The 24,908-nt window shown below is 32.7% G+C and overlaps 1 protein-coding gene across 1 annotated transcript; it reads right to left on the reverse strand.

The window, feature by feature from the left end:
* Positions 1–15,296: 15,296 nt before the first annotated feature.
* On the reverse strand, positions 15,297–18,122 carry LOC127115485 (bidirectional sugar transporter SWEET6b). The gene is made up of 6 exons (XM_051047023.1): positions 17,975–18,122; positions 17,791–17,827; positions 16,324–16,540; positions 15,939–16,100; positions 15,723–15,845; positions 15,297–15,602 (listed from the first exon to the last, which is right to left on the reverse strand). Exons 1-6 carry the CDS (start codon positions 18,015–18,017, stop codon positions 15,441–15,443), a joined length of 744 nt encoding a protein of 247 aa, XP_050902980.1. The 5' UTR covers positions 18,018–18,122; the 3' UTR covers positions 15,297–15,440.
* Between the last annotated feature and the right edge of the window lie 6,786 nt (positions 18,123–24,908).

Here is a 24,908-nt window from a genome sequence, read left to right on the forward strand (position 1 = left end):
ATCAGAAGTGAATAAGTGTGTATGATTGGAGAAAAATAAAAGAAAATTATATTTCAACTACAGGATGAAAAAGAAGGATTGCAATTCACCATCTATGAGCTCCAAAATGAAGTGATATTGTTGTCTTCCAAACTTAACAACATGACAATATCTGTTAGAATGCTAAACAAGGGATCTAACATGTTAGATGAAGTTATGCAAATTGGAAAAGCAGTTGGAGATCTAAGAGGGATTGGCTTTAAAAATCAATCTCTTCATAAACAAGGAGAATCATCGATGACCAACTTTGTTCTTCCAGGGAAGGAGTCTAAACTCGTCATGTCAAAAACTTTGTCTCAACATCATGTCAATCATCAGAATCTTCATATTAAAGGAAGATCATCTCGCTAGAGATGTTACTACTGTGGAAAATATGTCCATATCAAAGCCTTTTGTTTCAGATTGTATGGATATCCAAGGTACCCAACAAAACTCAGGGTCAACCAAAAGAAAGAGTGGATATCCAAGACTATCAACACCAGCTTTATAGCTCACACCTCTCTAAGAGCTTCAGCTCATGAAGATTGGTATTTTGGCAGTGGTTATTCTAGGCACATGACAGGTGTCAAGAAGTTCCTTGAAAACATCATGCCATACTCAATCGAACATTTCACGTTTGGAGATGGGGCCAAATGTGAAATTAAAGGGGTTGGAAGACAAGCATGTACTGGACTTCCAAGTCTCGATAACGTCTTACTGGTAAAAGGTTTGACTGCTAATCTAATTAGTATTAGTCAACTATGTGATGAAGGTCTTAAATTTAACTTCACAAGATCAGAGTATCTTGTCACAAATGAAAAAATTGAAGTGCTAATGAAGGGATTCAGGTCTAAGGACAACTGCTACTTATGGTCCTCTAAAGAAACAAACCACACTCCTACATGCCTGATATCCAAAGAAGACAAAGTTAATCTATGGCACCAAAAACTTGGACATCTGCATCTGAAGGGGATGAAAAATATTGTGTCAAAAGAAGCCATCAGAGGAATTCCAAAACTCAAGATTTAAGAAGGTAAAATATGTGGTGAGTGTCAAATTGGAAAGCAAACTAAGATGTCACATCTTAAGTTATAACATAAGACGACTTCGAAAGTTCTGGAACTCCTTCATGTGGACCTAATGGGACCTATGCAGGTTGAGAGCCTTGGAGGGAAAGGTACGTGTATGTTGTTGTTGATGATTTTTCAAGGTTCACATGGGTGAACTTCATCAAAGAAAAATCTGATGTTTTTTTGGTGTTCAAAGATCCATGTCAAAGGATTCAAAGAGAGAAGGAAAGTGAAATCATCAGGATTTGAAGTGACCATGGGAAAGAATTCAAAAACATCATATTTGCTAATTTTTGCTCCTCTAAAGGCATTAGGCATGAGTTTTCCTCTCTTATCACCCCACATCAAAACGGGGTTATGGAGCGTAAGAACAAAACTCTCTAAGAGTCATCCAGAGTCATGCTTCATGCCAAGCATCTTCCCTATCATTTTTCGATTGAAGCAATGAATATTGTCTGCTATATTGATAATAGAGTCACCCTAAGAACCATAACCTCAACCACTCTCTATGAATTATGGAAAGGAAGGAAGCCCACAGTCAAATACTTTCACGTATTTGGAAGCAAATGCTACATTTTAGCTGACCGTGAACAAAGAAGAAAGATGGATCCCAAGAGTGATGGAGGTATATTTTTGTGATACTCTACAAACAACAGATCCTATAGATTCTTTAATTCCATAACCAAAGCCATGATGGAATCCATCAATGTGGTAGTGGATGACAATATCTCAGAAAAGGGGATAAATGTTGAATATGATGTCGAGACATCATTTCAACAGATCAACCTAACTGAAAATGAGGAAATGATTGAATCAAACAGTGAATCAGGAGGTGTTAAACCTGATAACCCTCAAGTCAACAAAGTCCCCTCAATCATAATACAAAAAGACCATCCAATAGATCTCATAATTGGAAACCTTAATGAAGGAGTCACCACTAGATCTAGAGATGTGATCTCAAATGCATGCTTTGTTTCTAAGTTTGAACCTAAAAATGTGAAGGAAATTTTGACTAACGAATTATGGATCAATGCAATGCAAGAGGAATTGTGTCAATTAATAAGAAATGAAGTATGGGACTTAGTACCTAGACCTAAAGGAATTAATGTTATTGGCACTAAGTGGATCTACAAGAATAATTATGATGAAAAAGGGTATGTGACCAGAAAAAAATCCAGACTTGTTGCTCAAGGATACACTGAAATTGAAGGGGTATATTTTGATAAGACATTTGCCCCTATAGCTCGCCTTGAGTCAATCAGACTTATGTTAGGAGTGGACTGCCTTCTTAAATTCAAACTATTTCAAATGGATGTAAAAAGTGCTTTCTTAAATGGGTACCTGAATGAAGAAGTCTATGTAGAACAACCCAAGGGGTTCATAGATCCAAGCTTTCCAGGTCATGTTTACAAATTGAGAAAAGCTTTATATGTTCTAAAGAAAGCACCCAGGGCTTGGTATGAAAGGTTCACTGAGTACCTTGTCAACAATGGATACAGGAAAGGAGGAACAAACAAAACTTTGTTTGTAAAAGAAGAACATAGTAAACTCATGATAGCTCAAATATATGTTGATGACATTGTATTTGGAGGGATATCGAACCAGATGGTACAACATTTTGTCAAACAAATGCAGTCTGAATTTGAAATGAGTCTTGTTGGTGAACTGACATGCTTTATTGGGCTCCAAGTCAGACATATGGTTGAGACTATCTTCATCTCCCAAAGCAAGTATGCCAAAAACATAATAAAAAAGTTTGGAATAGAAAATGCAAGCCATAAAAGGACATCTGCACCAACTCATTTAAAACTAACCAAAGATGAAAAAGGAACAAATATGGATCAAAGCCTGTACAGGAGTATGATTGGTAGTCTGTTTTATCTCATAGCTAGCATACTAAACATTACATTTGTTGTAGGAGTCTATGCTAGATATCAATCTGAACCCAAAATGAGTCACATTACTCAAGTCAAAAGGAATCTCAAGTATACAAATGGAACAAATGAATATGGAATGTTGTATTCTCACAATGCAAACTCTTTACTAATTGGATGTTATGATGCTGATTAGGCAGGTAGTGCTGATGATAGAAAAAGCACTTCTGGAGGATGCTTCTTATTGGGAAATAATCTAATATCTTGGTTCAGTAAGAAGCAAAATAATGTGTCCTTATCCATAATTGAGGCTGAATATATTGCTGCAGGAAGTAGTTGTTCTCAGTTGAATTGGATGAAACAAATGTTAGAAGAATACAATATCCAACAAGATGTCATGACATTGTACTGTGACAACCTAAGTGCTATTAATATCTCCAAGAATCCTATTCAGCACAACAGAACTAAGAACATTGATATCCGACATCACTTTATCAGGGATATGGTGGAAGAGAAAATTGTCACTCTTGAGCATATAACTACTGAAAAGAAACTGGAAGACATTTTTATAAAAGCCCTAGATGTAAATAAATTCGAAAAACTAAGGAGAGAATTAGGCGTTTGTATGCTTGAATATTTATAGAAGTTACTGAAGAAGGGAAAAAGAAATCAAAATTTCTCTTCTCTCCACTTGATTGTGCACAAAACTCAAAGTCCATCATTACACATCCTTCTTATTTTCCCAACATGGAACCCTCACGCTAACCTTTGAATTCTCTCTCTCTCTCTCTCTCTCTCTCTCTCTCAAGTGCACTCTCAGACAACTTCATCTCTCTATCACCTTTCCACTAAAATTATCCAAAATGTCATAACCTTCTGTCTCAATTCCAAGCAAATCTTCCAAAGAGCATGCAAACCCTAATAATAGTGGCACTAAGATAGATCTCTCAGATGTCATCACTGATGTTGTTCCTTTCTCAATCATTATTGTCCATGCAACCCTCATGATAAAGGCCAGAACTTTTTCCTCAAGAAAAATCAAGCCTACTAAAGTAAGTACCGCTTCCACTCCCTCCATAACTACAAGAAATGTGAGTGATCCTGAGCCTCCCACTGGTGTGAATAAACCCATGTCCATTACTAGCTTGTATCTAGATCCCATCAACATTTAACCTAATGTTGGTATGAATGAAGATTGCTCCGCTGCAATAAATGTTGTTGAAAATGTTAAAGCTTTTGGAACCACCAATAAACCTAGATTGGTTACTGCCTTGAGTAAATATGACATGATCTTTGCTGATAGAGACGATGTTGATAAGAACATTCGGGTGCTGATCTCTCATGTTTTTGGGGATTGACCCCATATCCTTGGCCCAACCGGATAACAATAATGAGAACCCCCAAAATAATCCTGATGTGCATGCATCTACTCTCTCTCCTGAGAAATCTCAAGACAAAGAAAGGTCAGAAGATATAATTAATGAGCTAGGCAACAAAGATAAAAACCCAGTTGATCAACTCACTAACATTGTTAATATTGAGGAATTGGACTCTGACGATGTTCCTATCGGGCAAAGATTGACTCATGGAATAGCTAAAAGGTTGAAGAATAGGAAGGGTCAACTTGTTGGGTCCTCCATTGCTCCCTCCAAATCTATCAGAAAGAAGGCTAATGTTGGTCCCACTAAAAGATAAAGCAAGGTGGTTACTCATACACCTAAGAAGAAGTCTCTGAAAAGGAAAGAAGTTCCTACTGAATCTAGTGAATCAGATTAGGATGTCCCATACAATGTTCAGGATATCATCTCCACTTCCAGAAAGTAAGCCTCTGGGAAGAAGATTCCAGCCAACATTCATGAAGTACAACTTGACAACATCTCTTTTCACTCTTTTGAAAATGTTGAAAAATGGAAATATGTTTATCAAAGAAGGTTAGCATTGGAAAGGGAATTGGGGAAGGATGTGTCTGAATGTAAAGAGGTGTTGAGTCTGATTCAAAAAGTCGGTCTGATGAAAGTTGTAACAGGTTTTGGAAAGTGCTATGAAATGCTAGTCAAAGAATTTATTGTGAACATCTCCAAAGAGTGTAACAATAAAAGGAGCAAGGAATTCAGAAAAGTGTATGTCAAAGGAAGATGTGTGGATTTTTCTCCTGAAATAATCAACAGGTTCTTGGGAAGAAATGAAGAAGAACAAGCTGAAATTGAAGTTTCATACAATGTCATCTGCAAAGAGATCACAACGAATCAAGTAAAAGAATGGCCAAGGAAAGGAAATTTGTCTACTAGTGCCTTGAGTGTCAAGTATGTTATTCTCTATAGAATTGGATCTTCTAATTAGGTGTCTACCAATCACACCTCCAATATATCTAATGGGCTAGGTAAGTTCATACATATTGTTGGGACCAAGTCAAATTTTGATTTTGGGGCTTATGTTTTTTATCAGACTATGAAACATGTTGCATCTTATACTGTAAAAATGCTAATAGCTTTTCCCTCTGTGATTTGTGGAGTTATCCTGTGTCAATACCAGCATATGGATCAATTTTGATAGTACTTGCAAAAGAGACCCTCCTCTCTCATTGCATTATAGACTGTTCATTAGGAAACATGTCCCAGACATTGTCAGAACATCTGGACATACTTCTTCAAGGTCCACTGACAGCACAAGCATTCTTACTGAGTTGAAAGACACCTACAAGACTTTGGATGAGACTGTAAAGAGTTGTACTGAAAGGAAATGCAAACTTGAAATGTTGATTAAGGTTTTTTTTGAAGAGGAATATGGTAAGAAAGATGATGGGACTGATGAGGAAGAGGATAATAAAGACATAAATGTTACTAGTGATTAGGAAAAGACTAGCAATGATGAATAATGTTCTCTAGTTCTTTTGTATGTTGTTCCTAAATTTGTTTCTTTTGTGGGTTGTGCCCTGGATTCTATTTTTGTGCACCATTTAGGTGCTTATTGGTGTTTAACCTTCTCAATCTTGTGTGGCTAGAATTGATGGTATGGTAATTGTGTTTTACTTTGACAACTTTATGGCTAAAAAAGGGGAGTAGTTGTGTGTTTTAGTTAGTATGTTTTCATTGTGTTGGACTGGTGTATTTGCATGGGTTGCTATTTGAGGGGGAGCATGTGCATGTCTGTAGAGGGAGTCTCCCTCGAGGAAACTCAGCCCGCTATTCTGATACTCAGGGGGGCACCTTATCTGGTTCTGTTGTTCATGATGTAAGGAACAATGTCCTGACATCCTGTCTAACATAGAAGGAATTTCTTTTGTGTGCGATTATTTTTTTTCAATATGAGGCCTGTTGATTCTCCGCACCTGCCTTTGATGAATGTGTGTGAAAAAGTGTTGTATGCTTTCTTGTTGATATACATCCCTTGGTCTATCCCTTATTTTTTTTACAACTGACCGTTGCAAAGATTGTTTTAGCCAAAAAATGCCAAAAAGGGAGATTGTTAGGTTTGCCTTTTGGTGATTGACTGCTTTTTGGAAAACAAGTATTTGCCAGATGTTGAATAAGATGTCCTGACATGTTGCTTCAGCATCCTACATAAACCAGCTTGTGTTAGTTGTGATATTTAGTCTCCTTAATTGTGCTTACTACAGATTCTCTGAAGATTTAGTTATTGTATTCTATTACGTGTTTCCTTGATGACAAAAGAATATTGTATCTTGACTTGTACACGAAGGAACAATGCCAAGACATATTAGGAAACATTTGATTTAATGAGAATCGTATCTTCAGAAGATTGAGAAGAGATCCTGGATTTATTTCATATAAAAAACTGAAGCCCATGTGTATCACTGCTATATAAAAATAAGTTCTTAACCTAGGAAGGTATCAAAGCAATGCAGAATTGTGAGCCATTCGAGTATCACATTGATACTTGAATTGGTCTAAGTGTATTGAGTTGTAATTTACTATCCCTCAGAAGCTTTAAAGCAACAGTGGATTGTTCTTTTCTGCTGTGTGTTATCTTGTGATTGAGGGAAGTGAGATAGGTCTCATATCTAGGGTTGCCCTAGATATAAACGTCCATAAGTAGAGATTAGGAGAGAAGTCTGTAAACACTAAGGTTGTTCAGGACTTCAAACTAGTTCTGTGATAGTGGATTTCCTTCCTGGCTTGGCAGCCCCCAAATATAGGTGACGTTGCACCGAATTGGGTTAACAACTGCGTGTGTTATTTTCTGTTTTATTTATCCTGTTATTGTTTGTTGTGTGATAATGTGAAAACCCTAAGGTCGTGACATCGTGTTCGACATCAGGGATCTGCTTGCCAGAAAATTAGAAATAAGGCAGATACTAAAATTTGGCATGACCTTAAGTGTGAGCCTCCTTTAGTGGAGCTTTTTCACAACACTAGCATCCCAAACCACGATGTTCATGTTTCTGAGTACATTACAAATGCTTATTTTTGCTTCCCATCTGACAGTCTTAACATCATTCCTAAGCTCATAGTGCATGTGAATCTTCTTACTCTTCCTCTTGAGCATGTACCTGACTACAGAGTTTGTTCTCACTCCACAACGGGTTCTCTAAATGCTAAAGAGGCTTACAACTTCATTGCTAACAATAATCCTAATATAGCTTAGAGCAAGAATACATGGAACCATAATATTCCCCCTGCGAAGGCTTTCACCGTCTAGAGACTGATCCACAACAAAATGGCAACAAACGAAAATCTTGTGAAAAGAGGTTTCTCACTTATTTCTATGTGCACCATTTATAAGTTGGAGCAAGAGTCTTATGGTCATCTCTTCTTTCATTGCCCATTTGCTACGAAAATATAGCGTTGGCGTTTTTCTATCATTGGCACGAATATGTTACACTCCAACATCTTAGATATCTTAGAGATTTGTGACTTCACTTGGAACCCCCAATGCAAGCTTGTTATTCAATCCTATATTTTTTCTTCTATCAACTGCATATGTCATACTAAGAATCAAGCCCAATTCAACAATCATTTACAAAGCTGGAATTATGCAATCAACTACATAGTTGCTGAGGTCAATTTCATCACAAGTCATTCGAACAAATCATGCAGTTATTCTATACATGAATTCACTATCATCAAGAGCTTTAACATAAAGATCTACCCCCTATTGCTCCCAAAATCACTGAGGTCTTGTGGAAGTCGTCTTCTTTGGATGGATAAAGTGTAACACGAATGGTTCTTGTGTTGTTGATTCCTCTGCTTGTGGTAAAGGATTGCAACTTTTCCTTTCATGCTGAATTGTGAGGCATCATTAGACCCATTGAATTTGCTTATCATAGGGGTTGGAAAAAGTAGTGGCTAGAAACCGACTCCTCCTTGGTTTTAACAACTCTTAAAAATGATAAAATTGTCCCCTGAGCCTTGAGACATAGGTGGCATAATTGTTTGGTAATGATATGCTCCCTCTCTTTCTTTGCTTCACACATTAATCGTGAGGGAAAACGTAACACCTTAAACAACCTCGACACTTTACTCATAAAACATGCGGAAATTATAATTAAAATAATACACTACAAGAGTGTCACAATTTTCTACATAAAACATCATTTCTCAACCATTTAATAAAACAACGAAAGTCGTTTATTAAAACTCAGCATAATTAAGTTAATCCTTGAAAACTCATAAAATAACTTCAAATAACCATAAGGTTTTAAAAATTAAACAAATCTCAAAATAAACATTAACGACAATCCCATCCATTGTTACAATATTCAGAGCAACACTTGTAAATTCTAAACAACACTAACACAAACATTAAAATGCGAAGAAGGCCACTAACGCCCTCTTACAAGGAAATCAATCGCTGAGGCTTCCTAGTCCCTACCTGAGTATATGCATCACAAGCGTAAAAATAACACGGGAAAACAAACATGGGTGACAATTCATTCAAATAATTTAACTGGGTAAAAATAATCGAGGGTAGTACAATCAACATAAATAAGCATTCATAATATTCACCCACAAAAATCACCATATACAATAATAACCAACACAACATTAATCATTAACATATGTAAGAATGAATGCAATGTATTATTCTTCTCTATTTCAATATGCATGTGGTATCAATTTTGGACATCAAATTTATAATATTGATTTCATCCACTCACCGATGGTTCCTCTTCGAACCTAGACTCGCCATTGATCCCCTCTTTTAAACCAATGACTCGTCTATGGGCCGAAGTTAGTACACCTATCTCTGACAATGCACGATGCAAGAAATGCAACAACAAAAATACATATGTAATAATCATTATTGGTTCCTCTTCAAACTGTAAACACCGCCAATATCAGGCCACCATCGTAGTTCCTCTCTAAACCACACTTCTTAACATAATTCATATATATATATATATATATATATATATATATATATATATATATATATATATATATATATATATATATATATATATATATATATATATATATATATATATACATATATATATATATATATATATATATATATATATATATATATATATATATATAATGATAGCAGAATAATTAATTATGTGAATAACCACCAATTCTCACCTACTCGATTTTGAAAAAATCAGATCTACACAAAACATTAATCATTTGTTCCAACAAACCTAACATAACAACTCAACTCACCACACTCATAGACAGTCAGAAAAGTAACGAACCATTTTACCATCAATCGAATAAAACAACTTACTTTATGCATTTATAACTTTTGATTCTTATCCTCATACATACATGAAACTTCAAAGGAATTACTATGAGGTAGTACTACACATCAGTTTCTGGACGCTTCAAACCGTGTCTCAAACAGAATCACAAAACTCAAGTTCCGAATAAAAATAATGTGCTTGGCACAAAAACTAGGGATCTACTAGCCATTTGTGTTGGCTAACACGACCCGTAGCACTCCCCAAGAAAAACCCCTATCTAACACGCCTCTGGTACCAAAACTAGAGTGTTGCTACGACCGTCCAGAACAGCTGCTACGACTCGTAGCAGCTCCCCAAACCCAAAGTTCTATTTTGCAAGTTTGTGCGATTTCTCTTATTTTCCAACCCCACATCAGACCCAAACCCCAAATTTTAACTTTGAACGATCCCAAAACATATCATAACTTAAGGTACATGAATCATATAGTAATCAACATTACATAACATAAAAATCATCATCATCACATCAATTCATCATGCTTTTCATCAATACATAACATCAACATATGAACATCATTATCTCAAATATTCTCATGGCATCCAATCACATAAATTCACATAAAAAACACTTAGCATGATTAACGCAATTAAATTAATCATAGATCAATCCAATTGTGGAGGTTCTGCACAAACCTCACACAATTTGCAAACCCTCAACAATGGAGGACAAAGGAGAAAGGGAAGAAGAAAAGGGGTAAGGATCCCCCTTACCCTACAAGATTAAGCATCCTTATCAAGAATAATACCCCCTTACCTCAAATTTGTGAAAAAGTTTGGATCTTTATGATGCAAAATCCCTCTATTCGCTTTTGCTCTGCTAAGGTTTTTCTCTTCTATCTTGGTGTTTTTCTCTCAATTTCACGTACTGACTAGTTTTCTCTCATTCCCCTAACTTAAATAAAACTTTTTTTTTAGTTTTCCATAACTCTACTAATTTCCCTTATTTCTTATTAATTCAATCCACCTCCCTAGTTTCCATCAATTTTTATTTTCTCTTCGACCACTTATTCTTTATTTTCTCTATTATTTCAATTAATTAAATAAAATAAATAAACAATTCAAAAACACACCAAAACTCAAATAAAATCAGGTAGTTAAAACTGAGATGTTACAACTCTCCCCCACTTAAAGAATTTTCCCCAAAAAAATTATCTGAAGGAAACAAATCCAGATAAGACTCTCTCATCCGACTCTCTAGCTCCCACATTATGCTTCCTCCAACAGGTTCTCCCTACATTACCTTAACCAAATAAACTTATTTACCTCCATGTGTTTCACTTTTCAATCCTTAATCTGCAAGGGTGGTGCCTCAATAATTAAGTTCTCTCTTACTTGCACATCATCGAACTGGATCACATAAGAATGATAAGGAATATACTTCTGAAGTTGAGACACATGAAATACATTATGAATATTTGGAAGAGATGGTGATAAGGCAACTATGTAGGACATTTATCATACTATCTGCAGGATATGATACAGATCAATAAAATGAGGCATGAGCTTTTGAGACTTCAGCACACGACCAACACCAGTCACCAAAGTGACTATCAAGAACACATGATCGCCCTCTTAGAACTCAACTGCCTTCCTTAGCTTGTCATGGTAACTCTTTTGTTTGCTCTACGATGCCTTCATCTTCTCCTGAGTCATCTTTAAGATTTATGTTACACTTTATGATCTTACCATTTTCCTTGATTAACTTTGTGTTTAAATTAAACACTTATTTGTATGATAACTTTGTTATCTCACATGTATCTTCCTCGTGAGAAACTTTCAAGCAAAAATGTTGTTCTTATTCATTTGAAGAAAATTCTTCAAAGACTCCACCAGAGGTTGATTCTTCGAGATTTCTCGTTAATGTTGAGTCTTTGAATATATTTCTCATTGAGACTTATTTCTCCTTTCTTCTTTCGAAGACTCAACTAGATGAAACTTTTTTTTCTTCATGTTCTCTTCTTGATGAAGCTTCCCCATTGGGCATTGAATCTTTCAAGGTTCATTCAACCACCGAGACTTCATCCTTTAACAGTTTAATTGACTCATTCAATTTCTCGATGATTTCTTCCTTCTTGGATTTTCCTGAAAATCGTAAATATTTTCATCTCTCAATTTAAGGATTGGATCGGGTTTCTAATTCCAATTCTTAATTATTAGATATTTATTAGTAACAAATGTTCTAACATGGCTTCCAAAAATTCTAAAGAGTGAAAAACATTTGTGAAAAAAACATTTACATTCATCTTCTTCGTCTTATGTGTTCGTTCCCTCTTGTTCGATACTTGGAGAAGCTCCATATATCATTTCAAGAATGTCCCACATTTATTTGGCATAATTACAATTTAGAACATAAAGAAATTGATTTTCATTTAGAGGCCTAACTAAAAAGTTTTTTGTTTTAAAATCAATTTCAAATTTTCTCTTTTTTTCTACGGTCTAAAGAATATCTAGTTTATCTTCTACTTCATAATTAATGTAGTGAGTAGGGATAAATGGCCTATTGATCATTTTCCCCACAATTCAATATCAAAATTTTGAATGAATATTTTAAATATAGCTTTTCATAATTCAATCCTACTACCATTAAAAAGTGGATGTATGTTTTGGAAAGCCCTCTTGTTAAAAACATTGTTGGAAGTCATATTCCTTTTGAGACGATAAATATTTAAACAAGAGTTAGATTTTGATGCCAAATGTTGGAAATTTGACTCCATACACAAAGAGGAGGCGGGGGTAAATTTTGGAGGTTTGAAAACCGTCGGTTTAAAATAAAATTATTAGATAAATCAGAGTTTAAAAATATTTTATGAAAATAGATGAAAATGTAGTTGAAATTCAAAGTAAATAACTTGGAAGTGAAGAGATAAGGAAAGTGAAATGACACTGGATAATTATAGAGGTTCGTTATAATGAAGTTACCTACTCCTCTCCCTAATAATTAATCTTAATAGTATCCATATTACTTGAGAGGTTTTAGAAGGTTATGCCCACGGACTCCATTATACAAGGAACTAAAGTTTCAGGTTAACTTCTAACCAAACAGTGGACAGTGAGTTGAAGCGTTTAGTCTCAAATCCAAATAGCAAACAAAGGTATTGGCGGTTAGTGTCTAAGTCAAACAAATATTTTTCACAGAATGATCTCGAACCAATACAGAGTTTTAAGTTGGCTATCCTCCAAACTGAACCACAGTTTTATACATAGGCTAACCACAAATCAAGATAGAGTTTTAAGTTGGTTATCCTCCAAACTGAGCCGAGATTTATACCAAGATAATCATGAACCTACTGAGTTTTTTATTTGGGTTGAACTCAGGTACCAAGTGAGATTTTAAACTAGACTGATCTCTAACTGATAGAGATTTTAATCGGGATGAGCTCAAGAGTCGTTGTAGAAATTTTTACTGACTCATCTTCATAAACTAAAAGAGAGATTTTTGTTCAATGATGGAGCTCACAAACTAAATGGAGACTAAGACTAATCCCCCAAATACAAACAAGAGCTTTTAAATGGTTTAACTCTCAATCTAAATAATCATTTCCTAAGGAAGAACTATTTACTCAAGAGAAAAAAATACTCTTGCTAAATTTAGAATTTTCCCCTCACGCAGAGAAATTTTTTCACTAGACTCAAGAGCCCTCTTAAAGCACCTTGGTTAAAATATTTGATAAAATATAAAAGATTTAGATAGGATATGAGTAAAGTGAAAAGTGGTATTTTTTACGTTTTTTGGATGGGAAAAAAAGATAGAAAAACTCTATTTTCTGGCCAAGGCGTGGTGTAAATTTGGAAACAACCATGGACTTTTTAATTCATCTAATCTATTATGTTAATCAATTAACCACCTCAAATAATCGATCATTGATGTCCAAAATGGAAGGTTTTGATAGAGAGGCACTGCCAATCATTAAAAGATTGTCCTAATCAACTATGGACATGATTAGGCATCATGTAATCAAATAGGTCAAAAATATAATTGATTAGACAATTGTAACAATTCTCCTAATCAACCAAATTGTCTTCTAATAAACTAGGTAGGCCCCAAAATAAAATTTGGTTAGTTAGCCATAATGTTTCCTAAAATACCTTTGTGTTTTAACAAGACATTGATCACTCAAATAGACAGAGCCATGTGAGTTTTTACAATTTCTCTCTTTCATACTCTGAAACTTTAAGTCTTGGCATCATTAAATTTGGCTTTAGTACCACACAATAACCTTGAGTCTTCTTGAGGAAGTTGGAGATATCTCCATGTTATTATCATCATCTTGAATCTAATTCTAATGAGACTTGAGATTAGTCTCCATAATAAACTCAATCATCACCCAACCTACTTGATCAAATATTTTTGCTGACTTCATCGAACTTCACTTGACATAAGGTGATATCTCAGCAGATAGGCACAAATAACTTTATCTCCAAGTATAATAATGATACTCATGCTTGATCTTGACCAAACACCGTCTCTTGAGTAACCTACCAAGCACAATCACTTGATAAATAGGTTGTCAAGCACCATTACTTGAGCAAACACATCAAACACCATCACTTGAGTAAGATATCATGCACAATCACTTGATAAAAAAATTGTCAAGCACCATCACTTAAGCAAACACATTAAGTATAATCACTTGAGTAAACATATCCTTGAACATCAAGAGTGATGAATACTCCTTTTAAGAGCATTGTCAATATCAAAATAAAGTCAACATGTTGTTACACTTAAGTTTTAAGTCAACATAAAGGGTTATGATTGTGTGTACCTTTAAATAGTATTTTTACAGCCTATTTTGGCAAGGAAAATCATCTAAAATCATTTTGATTTTTTTAGAAGAGATAAAATTGCAAACCCTTCCAAATTGAGCTCACTAATCGATTATCTAAAGGCATATAATCGAATATGTCTTAATGAAAATATGATTATTTAGGGCTTATATGCATGGGATTTGATTTGATTGGAATTTGGAGGAAAAATAAGCTTGGTCTTTATTGATCTCTTTTAGAATACTAAAGATATGGGAGAAAAAAGAGAATGTAATCGATTATAATCTTAGGGTTAGTCAATTCAGAGACACACAACCTAAATTTCAATTGCCCCTAACCGATTAACTCTTTAGGGTTAATCAATTAGAAATCCTTTTTTGCCTCCTTACACTTTTTGGATCTTGGCATGCATTTGGACTTGGATTTTTGCTTTGTCAGCCTTTTTTTCTTCAACATTGCACCACTTGGTTAAATATTTCAAGTTTTGCATGTTAATCTTGCTAAAGGAAAATGTAACTAAACTCAAAAATATGATAGTCATAAAATAATATTCACTGAACAGTAAAATAACTACTTGCTAGACAATTTCATTGGAGTTTTCCGATTAAACTTCTACCAAAACTTTTACCTCTAAAATCTCAAGATATCTTGAGAAAACTCCCCCTTGGGAGGGCATGACAAACCACCTTTGATTTTCTATCTCTACATATTACTTAATAAGAGAGTTGTTTAAAAATCTTCAAGAGTGACACGATCATCATAAATACTCATACTTCATATTTATAACCACATCATGAAGACCATTATTCTCAAACCATTATATACTATTTTTTTTTCCTTTCTCATTGTTACAAATTATAATAAAAATTAATCAATACTTTCCAATTATTAATTAATTTTATATAGATATATTTCTCACGTGTTCAACACTAATAAAGTGCATGACAAAATATTAAAATACAGAAGGACATAAGGAATTAAGAAAGCTATGATGTTAATTAGGATTCATCCTCCTCCTCTAACTCTTTCACTAATGGAGATTTCATGAATTCTAGTTGGTTTCATCTCAAAATCATCTTCTTCATTGTTTTCACCTTTGCAAGAACAATAACAAGCATATAGAATGAGCTGAACAAGTCCAGAAACTACTCCAACACTATTGCTTATCTACAAGAACAAAGCACAAATATGTAACTACATTTTCTTTAATATACTTGAAGCTAAAATAATATTATTAATACAAAAAACAAAGATAAATAATAAACAAGTAATTAATAGATTAATTACCAAGACATAAATATCAAAGGGGTGAAGAAGAGCATATGTTGTCCAACACAAACCATTGAGAAAGTTAGCTACAGAGAGCCAAAATGGCATATATTTCACACTCTTAGTTTTTATAACTTTTGCCTGTTTTTTACAAGACCAAAAGATCATTAATATAATTGAAGTATATATATGGCGACAAGTTAAATTTTACAATATCTATTAAATAAGACTCACCATGATTGTAAGAGGAGAGACATACATCATAATGTTGAAGATATCACATATAACACCAACAATTAAGGATCTTTTTGTAGTGCCATGAAGTGCCAACATTGTTATAAGAACAATGGCGACAAAGAAAATAGCCTCAATAAAAAGAAAAAGCACTAGTTTTTTCTGAAATTATTAAAAATAAAAATGATGAGCTACATAATAGAAATCACCAAACAATGATTCTACTCCGATTCTATTTATAAAGAAAAAAATTGTTTTCTAAATTTATTAAATAAATAATATATTTAGACAAAATATAAACTAGTTGAATGAATTAAAAAAACAATTTTTTTATAAATAGAATCAGAAGGAATATAATGAATGGATAAAAAAAAGTAACACTTACCCTTCCTTTGTTAGTAGAATAGACGTAAAATATGGTAAGATAGACTATCTCAAATACAATTCCAATACCATTGATGGTATAAACTAAAGTGCTATTTGGATGCACAAAAGGCATGCCATAAAATACCCAAAATGCACAATTCAACAATGTTGCTAAGTATGGATCTGGCTTGAACTCTTCTACTGACTTCTTCTTTATAATTCCATAGAAAGTTGGACTGCAAAATAAACAATTTAATTAATAAATAATTTAAAATAAAATATTATACATATTTAAGTTATAAAATACATTTATATTTTAAATGAATAATATATCCCTTTTTAAATATTTTGTTGACTAGCTTTTTTTTTTGGATCAAATAGTCAGATGGTGAATCACTAGGTCGAAATTGCATCCAAAATAACAAATTTAGTGTATTTGCCAAATGAATTGTATTACATATTTGTTGAATTAAAAGAACACTTTTATTTTCCGATTTATTTAACCTATTGTAATTCAACTTTTTAATTTGTGATAAAATCTATATAGTACTAACATCATAAAAAAAATATATATCAATGTTGGTGTTCGAAATCACCACTGATATTTATGTTTATGTTTAATTAATTATTTTTTTAAAATTAATATCAATATCAATATGTCAATGTCATATTTTCAATGTTAGTGTTTCATAAGCTAAAATTGATTTTATAGTTTCGATAATCCAACTTCATTGATTGTTGAAAAGATATTCAATTGCATTGATGCAAGTGCGAATTCACAACATATCGCTTTTAAAAATAATATCATATGAGTCCTATATTATGATCAACTTTAAAACCTTCTTTTAAAGGATATAAGATAAAGCATCGGATAAATATTAATATCCCTTTTATTTTCACTATCAGCATTTTTATTTTCATTTCAGTATCTGATCTACTGAATAACCAACTGTAACTTTCTCGATCAAATTAATCGTCAATCACCACTAAACCAATTATCGATAGATAGATAAATATTAAATTTTAGACTTATATTTACGGTTGAAACATGATTAATTTTTACAAAATCTAACTTAAGAATAATTCAATCTTAATTTAAGCTCACTAATCTCTTAAGTACATCTGTTTAATTTTATTGATGAAAATACAACTCACCCATGCAAAGAAAAATGAAATGGACAGTTAGTTAGTTTGGTAGTGATTATCGTTAGATTAGGATACAGTAGACATGCTACTGAAGAAAAAAACTAAAAAAAATGAAATAATCCATAAGGTGTTTAAGTGGTTTGAACTTTTTGATTTCAAAGACAAAGTTCAAAAATATAATATCTAAATAATATCAAAATTGCATTCTCCAATTTTTTAAAAATAAAATGGGTTTGGAAGATTATGTTAAGGATAGATATAGAGTATATATTATCAAATAATGCAAAATCATATAACCAAAATAAACATGAATAATAGAGTAAACTGAAAAAGGAATTACGCTGGTGAGAAAAACAAGCCAAAAGAGATGACATTCCCTGCATACACAAAATAAAAAACATAATAAAAACTCAAAAACTCAAATGGAACCAAATTTGTTATACATGTTATTTTATTTAATATATAATAGTCATGCATAAATTAATATAACATTAGAAACATTCTGGTGAAAATGAAACACCAACCTATGATTCCAACGGTTGTGCGAGCTAACGATTGTTTCACCATTATTTCAAAAACTGCAGAGAAAGAGAAAAAGAATGACAGAGAGAAAGAGAAAAAATTGATAGAGATAGTAGAAGAGAATCAGAGAGCTATTTAATGTTAGTTTGATTATTTATTTATTACTTATTTAATTATTTTGTTAATTTGGAAATAAAATAATGTTGTTGTTATCCATTTTAATGTTGAATCTATTTTCACGTCAAAGGAATTTTCCTTTTCATATCTTTTAATATTTATTTTGTTAAACAATCCATTAATTCTATTTATTTATATGCATTCATTGTTTTAAAATACTGCCTTCCTTTGATTCCTTATTATAAGATAATTTTTAATAATTTACTAAATAAATAATGTATTTAATTTGTATAAAAGTATTTTTTTGTAATGGAAATTGTATAAAGTAAATGATATAATTGGTCAATTTATATATTAACAAAATAATATTCATAAATAAAATATTTAATCACATATCCCGCTCATTTGCCTTATTTATGAAATTGATTCTCTTATTTTAAATTTAACTAATTTTGATCTCCTCTCATGTTTTTTTACTTAAAATTAACGATGTTTTCATTTTTTAAAAGACAAGTTTCTTATCGAATATAATAAATTATCGTATATAAATATATTGTAGAATTTTATCAATAAATATATAAGTTAAAAAATGAATATTTTATCGATTTTCGATTAAAAAAAGTGAAAAAAGGAGATCAAAATTGATTAATTTTAAAATAGATGAATTAATTTGGTGAATCAGATAAAATAGGGGGATCAAAACCGTAATTTAATTTAAAAATAATAATAATACTTTTATTGAATTTTTTTTAAACATTCATTTCTAAGATAATTGTAAAATTTGTGTTGAATTGAGAGTGAAGTAAAAATAATAGTAAAATGTGACTAATTAATAGTGCTAAAAATTAAAAGACATATTTTCTAGATAAAATATTTTTACAAATAAAAGAGAATAATATTTATATTATTTTCATATATAATTCAAATCAACTCAAATATTGTTTGAAATTTGACTTGACAATTAATCCATTGCATTTGATTTATAAACGAAATGAATAAAACTTAAACTTAATATAATTTGACTCATACTTTAAATTTTATATATATATATATATATATATATATATATATATATATATATATATATATATATATATATCATTAGATAAATAATATATTTTATGATAAAATTTTTACCTCAGATAACGAATAATCGAGATGGCAACCATAGACACGTCATATGTCAAGTGTATTTTTTTTAATTATACTATCTATTCTCTCGATTATACTAGAAACCAAAGAGAAAAATTATGACCAACCTCTTTGAATAGCAACAACGACATTTAAGCGTATAGAGGTAAATTCAACTTAACTTGGCCCGTTCAAATCTAATTTTAATAGAAAACAATTCATATTTGATATTCGACATGACTCAAATAGGATTATCTCGAGTGAAGACAAAATATAAGAAACAAAAAATTAAATATTTTTTACACAATAATATTTATTTTTATCTTGAGATTTTTGCTTAAATTGTTTTTGGTATTATGTAGCTCATAAATTCAATCAACAACAATATTTTTTTTTGGTATTAATTAATAATGATCTTTCTAGTTTTTGGTCTAAATTTTTTATTTACAACAACAACAATCAAGTTTTTTTAACTAACTGGAATATATTAGATGGATCAAACTATATCATAATTATCAATTGAAAATCACATTTCTATCTAACTCTTCAATTAGTCTTGAAATATTCTTAATAGTGAGTGGTTTGACAAACTTCCAATTGATGTATTTCTTTTATAAAATCCATATTTCTTCTCTATACATGTTCAACTTCCTCTTTAATATAAGTGTTATCTCAACTCTCTCTTTAATATTGTCATTTCTAATTTTATCTCATCTATATTTACCACATATTCAACGCAACACCTGCATCTTTAATATACCTTATTTATTTTCGTGTAGGTTCTCTACAAATTCAATATTTTATCTAATACAACATCATTAATTTTAGATTTTTCCGAAAGAATTTTACCTTAAGTTTGAGTAATAATTTTGTCACATAAAATACTTGAGATCCTCTTTCATTTTGTGGTATGGTATAATTAAGAAGACAAGCTCAACTTGGAGTATATTTTGGATGAAGGCAAATGATTTTCAAAGATTGAAAAGTTTTCAAGATTCAAGAAACCTCCAAGACAATGAACTAGTATGCACAAGCATTGGATGTTATGGAAATCAAAAGGATTTGATCATGAACTAAAGTACAATGTGTAGTTTCTATTGGATTGACCATTTGGATTTGATGCATGTAGCAAAACAATGATTTGGAGAAGTATCCAAGTATTCAAGATTGATCTAGCTTGCTAAAGCTGTAAAAGGGACACATGTTGAAAGCGATACTTCAACATGTTGGTATGACATTTGGGCCTTGTGCAACAGGCTCTAGATTGCTACGTTTTAACATAATCTTTTGAGAAGATTCAATTATGTTTTATTATTATTGGTTTAGCAATATCATTATATGATTTGTTAGACAATTGTGAAGATCAAATCAGATTTAAAAGAGATTTAACTTTGAATTTGTAACAAACAAAATCATATCTTTTTGTTGGAGATATTCAAGGAGCAAATAAAATATTCAACAGATTATGCAAATATTTTTGACGAAAATCAATCTCAAATCCATGAAAAAAAGCCCAGAGTTACTTTGCTATATAAGGAGCTCAAACCTACATTGGAAATTAATCACTCCCACTGAAGATCCTAGAGTGTTAGGTTTTATGTCGTGTATTCCAACACTAAGGAAGTTGGAATTCAAGGTGACAAAGAAGAACGCTTGGCATATGATATAGCTCTTCTTGGGAAAGAATTCAACAATACCTTGTTATATTTGGACGAGAAATGGAGGACAATTGTTCCAGACAACAGATCCAACATCATTCCCCTGGACCAAGATATGAATGAAGAAGAACCCAATAGTGGAAGGATACTCGATGCTTTGAATATGGAGGATATGGACACATTAGAACAGAATGCCCTAACTTTTTAAGGAAACGGGAAAAAGGATTAACCACCATTTGGTCTGATTCTGAAAGTGAATGTGAAGGGGAAATTGCAAACATTGTGATGACATATTCTAAAAAAGATGAATCTAAAGATGAGTTCAACTCTGAATAACTGACTAGAGAAGATCTTTTGGAAACATACAATCATGTATTCACCAAGTGGGAAGAATCACACTTATCTTGAGACAAACTGAAGAAAACCATAGACACATGTCAAAAGAAATCAGAAGAGTATGCTTATACCATCACAATTTTAGAAAAATAGGTGTCATCACTAAACTCCAGTCTAGGAAACTTGATTCAAACTGAAAGAAATTTGAAAATAGGTTCAAACTTGCTTGATGGAATGATAGAGGTTGAATATATGAAAGAGATGACGATTGCCTCAAAGAAGGTTAGTTTTTCTGAAAAGAAGACTAAAGTTATGAAGTTGGATCACATGTCTCAACATTGTGCTCAACACGTGGGATTCCTCATAGAAAAAGCAAGAAACAACCTCTGATTTTTCAGCACTATGTAAAATATAGACATACAAAGCCCTATTGTTTCGAATGTCTTAAGTTAAAGATCAGAGGATGAAAGGTAGACCATGCAAAGAAGAAGTGGAGATGTAATGTTGCATCAACCAACTCCATAATTCATATAGAACACGTAGGTTCCTCAAGGAAAAAATGGTATGGTAATAGTGAGGGTACCATGCACATGTCTAAAGATAAGACAACTAATGGCAATCAAGCAAAAGAAAGAATCAAGGACTCATGAAAAGTAGGTGATCCCGGTTAGAAAGAGGTTCCACTAAGAGAAGACTTATATACCAATGTGAACCAACTATTTATTCAAAGGAGAAATATGAACTTCAACAATTCTAAGAGTGGTGTGACCAATAAGTTTAAATATTGTGTCAAAGGTAAAGAAGTTCTTGTGTGGAAGAAGGAAGAAATCAAGGGTGTGCAAGACCTTAAAATTGATAAAGTTTTTATGCTTGTAGAATAAAGGTCTACCAAGGTGTCCAAACATATGGTTAAACATCTGTCTCAGGAGTCTAAAGTAACTCATAAGGATTGTGTCACAGACAGGAAGGTTGATGGTCAGGCTGGAGGTCCTTCCAACTTTGAACAACCTACTATAGTTCAACTAAGGGAGAATCTTGGTTATGATAGAATTCCTTCTCATATTTCTGAAAGTATGACTAATCAACAAAATGTCACGGTGCTTGATGAATTGGAAGTTGGTGTGCTGGGGTATGTATTAGACAAGTCTGATCTAGATGTTGAGGGGATTATGAATATGGTTCCACTCAGAATTAGGCCTATGAAAATGCTTCATGATGAAGATTCTCTAGATTCAAGTTTGAGAGATCCTGATGATGATAATGATGTGTCGGACATGTTGAGGGTGATGATGGTATAGCTGAAAAATAATCATTATCAGGCTTTAGAAGATATGAAGACTCTGAGTAATGGAGTGATATGTAAGAATGAAAACATTCTTCTGGATTGTGTTACTAATAGTAAGAAGCCGAGAGTGATCTCAAAGAACACATAATCTATGGATGATATGTCTCATGGGAATGATGAAGATCAATCCATAATTGGAAGTAATGAGAAACAAGTTATTTCCTTGGTATATGCTGAAATAAATAAGAACATTTCCTGGAATGAATTTTTTTATTGTGTCGTCATAAGAGACTGTGAGGATCTGATGGTAAGCAGGACAAAGCAATATATTCATCAAGGGAAGATTAAGCTTGAGAAAATGAAGGATTACTCAAGTGACTCCCAAGGAAGAAGTTTCACTTAACTGGGTGGAGTAAACCAATGCTCAAGGATGTCATCAAAGTTGATAAGGAAGATATTGTCCAAGATGTGGCAGACATGTTGAAGACCGAGTTACAAAAGAGGGATGTACGACCTGAAGAAACTAGAATAATTAAATCAGAATTTGATGTTGAAGAAAATACCTTAGTTAGGAGGTCCAACATCCAGAGAAGGCTGAATGAAAAAGAGATTATCTCCCTCAAAGTGCCTTTCTTAGCTACAGGGAGTCTGCTGAAGCGTATCTGGTTCTATCAGAAAATGATATGTCTTGAAAAGGAGATGTCAAAAGAAGTTTTGACATTCAAGGAAATGTTACAACTGCTGAAGGAAATCCTTGTGACATACAAGGAAAACCTCATGATAAGTTACAATGGTGATAGATGTTACCCTCTTGACAAATAACATATAATTTGATGAAGTTGCTCACTCTACTACAAGGAGTCGTTGTAAGAAGTTATTCTGGGAGTATAATGTGGGACAAGATATCGTGATATTTTTATCTAACATTTTTGAGTCATTAGATGTAGCCAACTTTGAAAAAGGGATATGCAATTGTGATGGTCCATAGAAATTAGTGTTGGGGAGATGTGTCAAAAGAGAAAAATAGTTTCTCTTCCCTATGACCACTTTGACACATGAATTTGTAATCAGGTATAGCTTCTCCCAACATGAATCAAAATCAAGCTAGTGGGAGCAAGCTTGCCCAAGAGATTGAAACTTCATAGGAGGTTATTGATATGGTGGATTTATAGTTGAACAAAGCTAAGGATGCTAGAGAAGTTAAGAAGTACATTTCAATTGTTGAAACGTTTGGTGGAACTGGAACCAAGAAGATTTTAGTCTAGAATCTGAATGTTGAGCATACGAGGAAGGTATAGGCTTTTATGAAAGATTTAACGGATCTGGATGAAGGTGATTCTGATTCAGATGAAGACATTGAGAACTAAATGGACTCAAAGATTGAAGACTACTTATGATCCTATCAAGTTAGATTGGTGGTCCTTTTTTGGCATGTTTTTTTTGTTTTGTTTGTAAGGGCTCTGTCACACATAAAAGACTGCTTTGTTTAGATTAAATAATGCTTGAGCATAATGTATGTTGATCTACATTTTTTCTCATGTCTTTGTATGTGTATGTGCTAACATACTACCCTATACATGACTAACTTCTATATAGCAGATTGAAGACTTTACCTGTTGCCAAATTATGGAAAAAAGGGGAGTATTAGTGTTTCTTAGGCAACTTTTTTTTTGTTTAGTAGTGTTGATCTGATGTTCCATGTTGGAGCATCGGGCATAACATCCGGTCCTGGTCCCTGTATATGTGAAAATAGATTTATCTTTGTTAGTGGTATTCATTGCATATTCTAATATCAACTACTAACTAATTATGTGTGCACGACTAATTATGTAAATGATTGGATACTAATTTATGTTAGTAGGATTGCATGCTACTAACTATTTGTTACTAGATTCATGCATGACTAAGCCTGTGAATGATTGCATGATTGTTTGTTTGGTTTTAAGCAACTGAATGGACTATGTGTAATCATATGTATTGATGCTTCTGACTTCTACTACTGTTGGTGCTTAACTCTGATAGATAGAAGTTGTTGCTACATAAATACTCTAAAGATCCAGTACTTTTATTGGGTGTCACTTGCTCTCATGGAAGAAGTGCTTTGTATCTTGAAGAATGTTTTTCCATTATTTGCCAAATGGGGAGATTGTAGTTCCTATTGAATTGGCTGCATGTAGAAAACAACAACTTGGAGAAGTGTCCAAGTATTCAAGATTAGTCTAGCTTACTAAAGCTATAAAAGGGACACATGTTGGGCACGATGCTCCAGTATGTTGGTACGACATCTGGACCTTGTGTAGGCACCATATTGCTACGTTTTACCAGAATCTTTTGAGAATATTCAGTTATGTTTAATTGTTTTTAGTTTAGCAATCTGATTATATGATTTATTGGACAATTGTGAACATT

This window comes from Lathyrus oleraceus, chromosome 1 (assembly GCF_024323335.1).
Source record: "Lathyrus oleraceus cultivar Zhongwan6 chromosome 1, CAAS_Psat_ZW6_1.0, whole genome shotgun sequence".
NCBI classification, from domain to species: Eukaryota; Viridiplantae; Streptophyta; class Magnoliopsida; order Fabales; family Fabaceae; genus Lathyrus; species Lathyrus oleraceus.

Excerpts from the sequence above, each read along its gene's own strand:
- LOC127115485 (XM_051047023.1), bottom strand. The coding sequence starts at position 18,017 with ATGGTGAAACAATCGTTAGCTCGCACAACCGTTGGAATCATAG. Across the intron at positions 16,541-17,790 it reads GGCTTGTTTTTCTCACCAGC|TCCAACTTTCTATGGAATTA; the intron begins GTAATTCCTTTT and ends TTTATTTTGCAG. Across the intron at positions 16,101-16,323 it reads ATTCTACTAACAAAGGAAGG|AAAAAACTAGTGCTTTTTCT; the intron begins GTAAGTGTTACT and ends TAATAATTTCAG.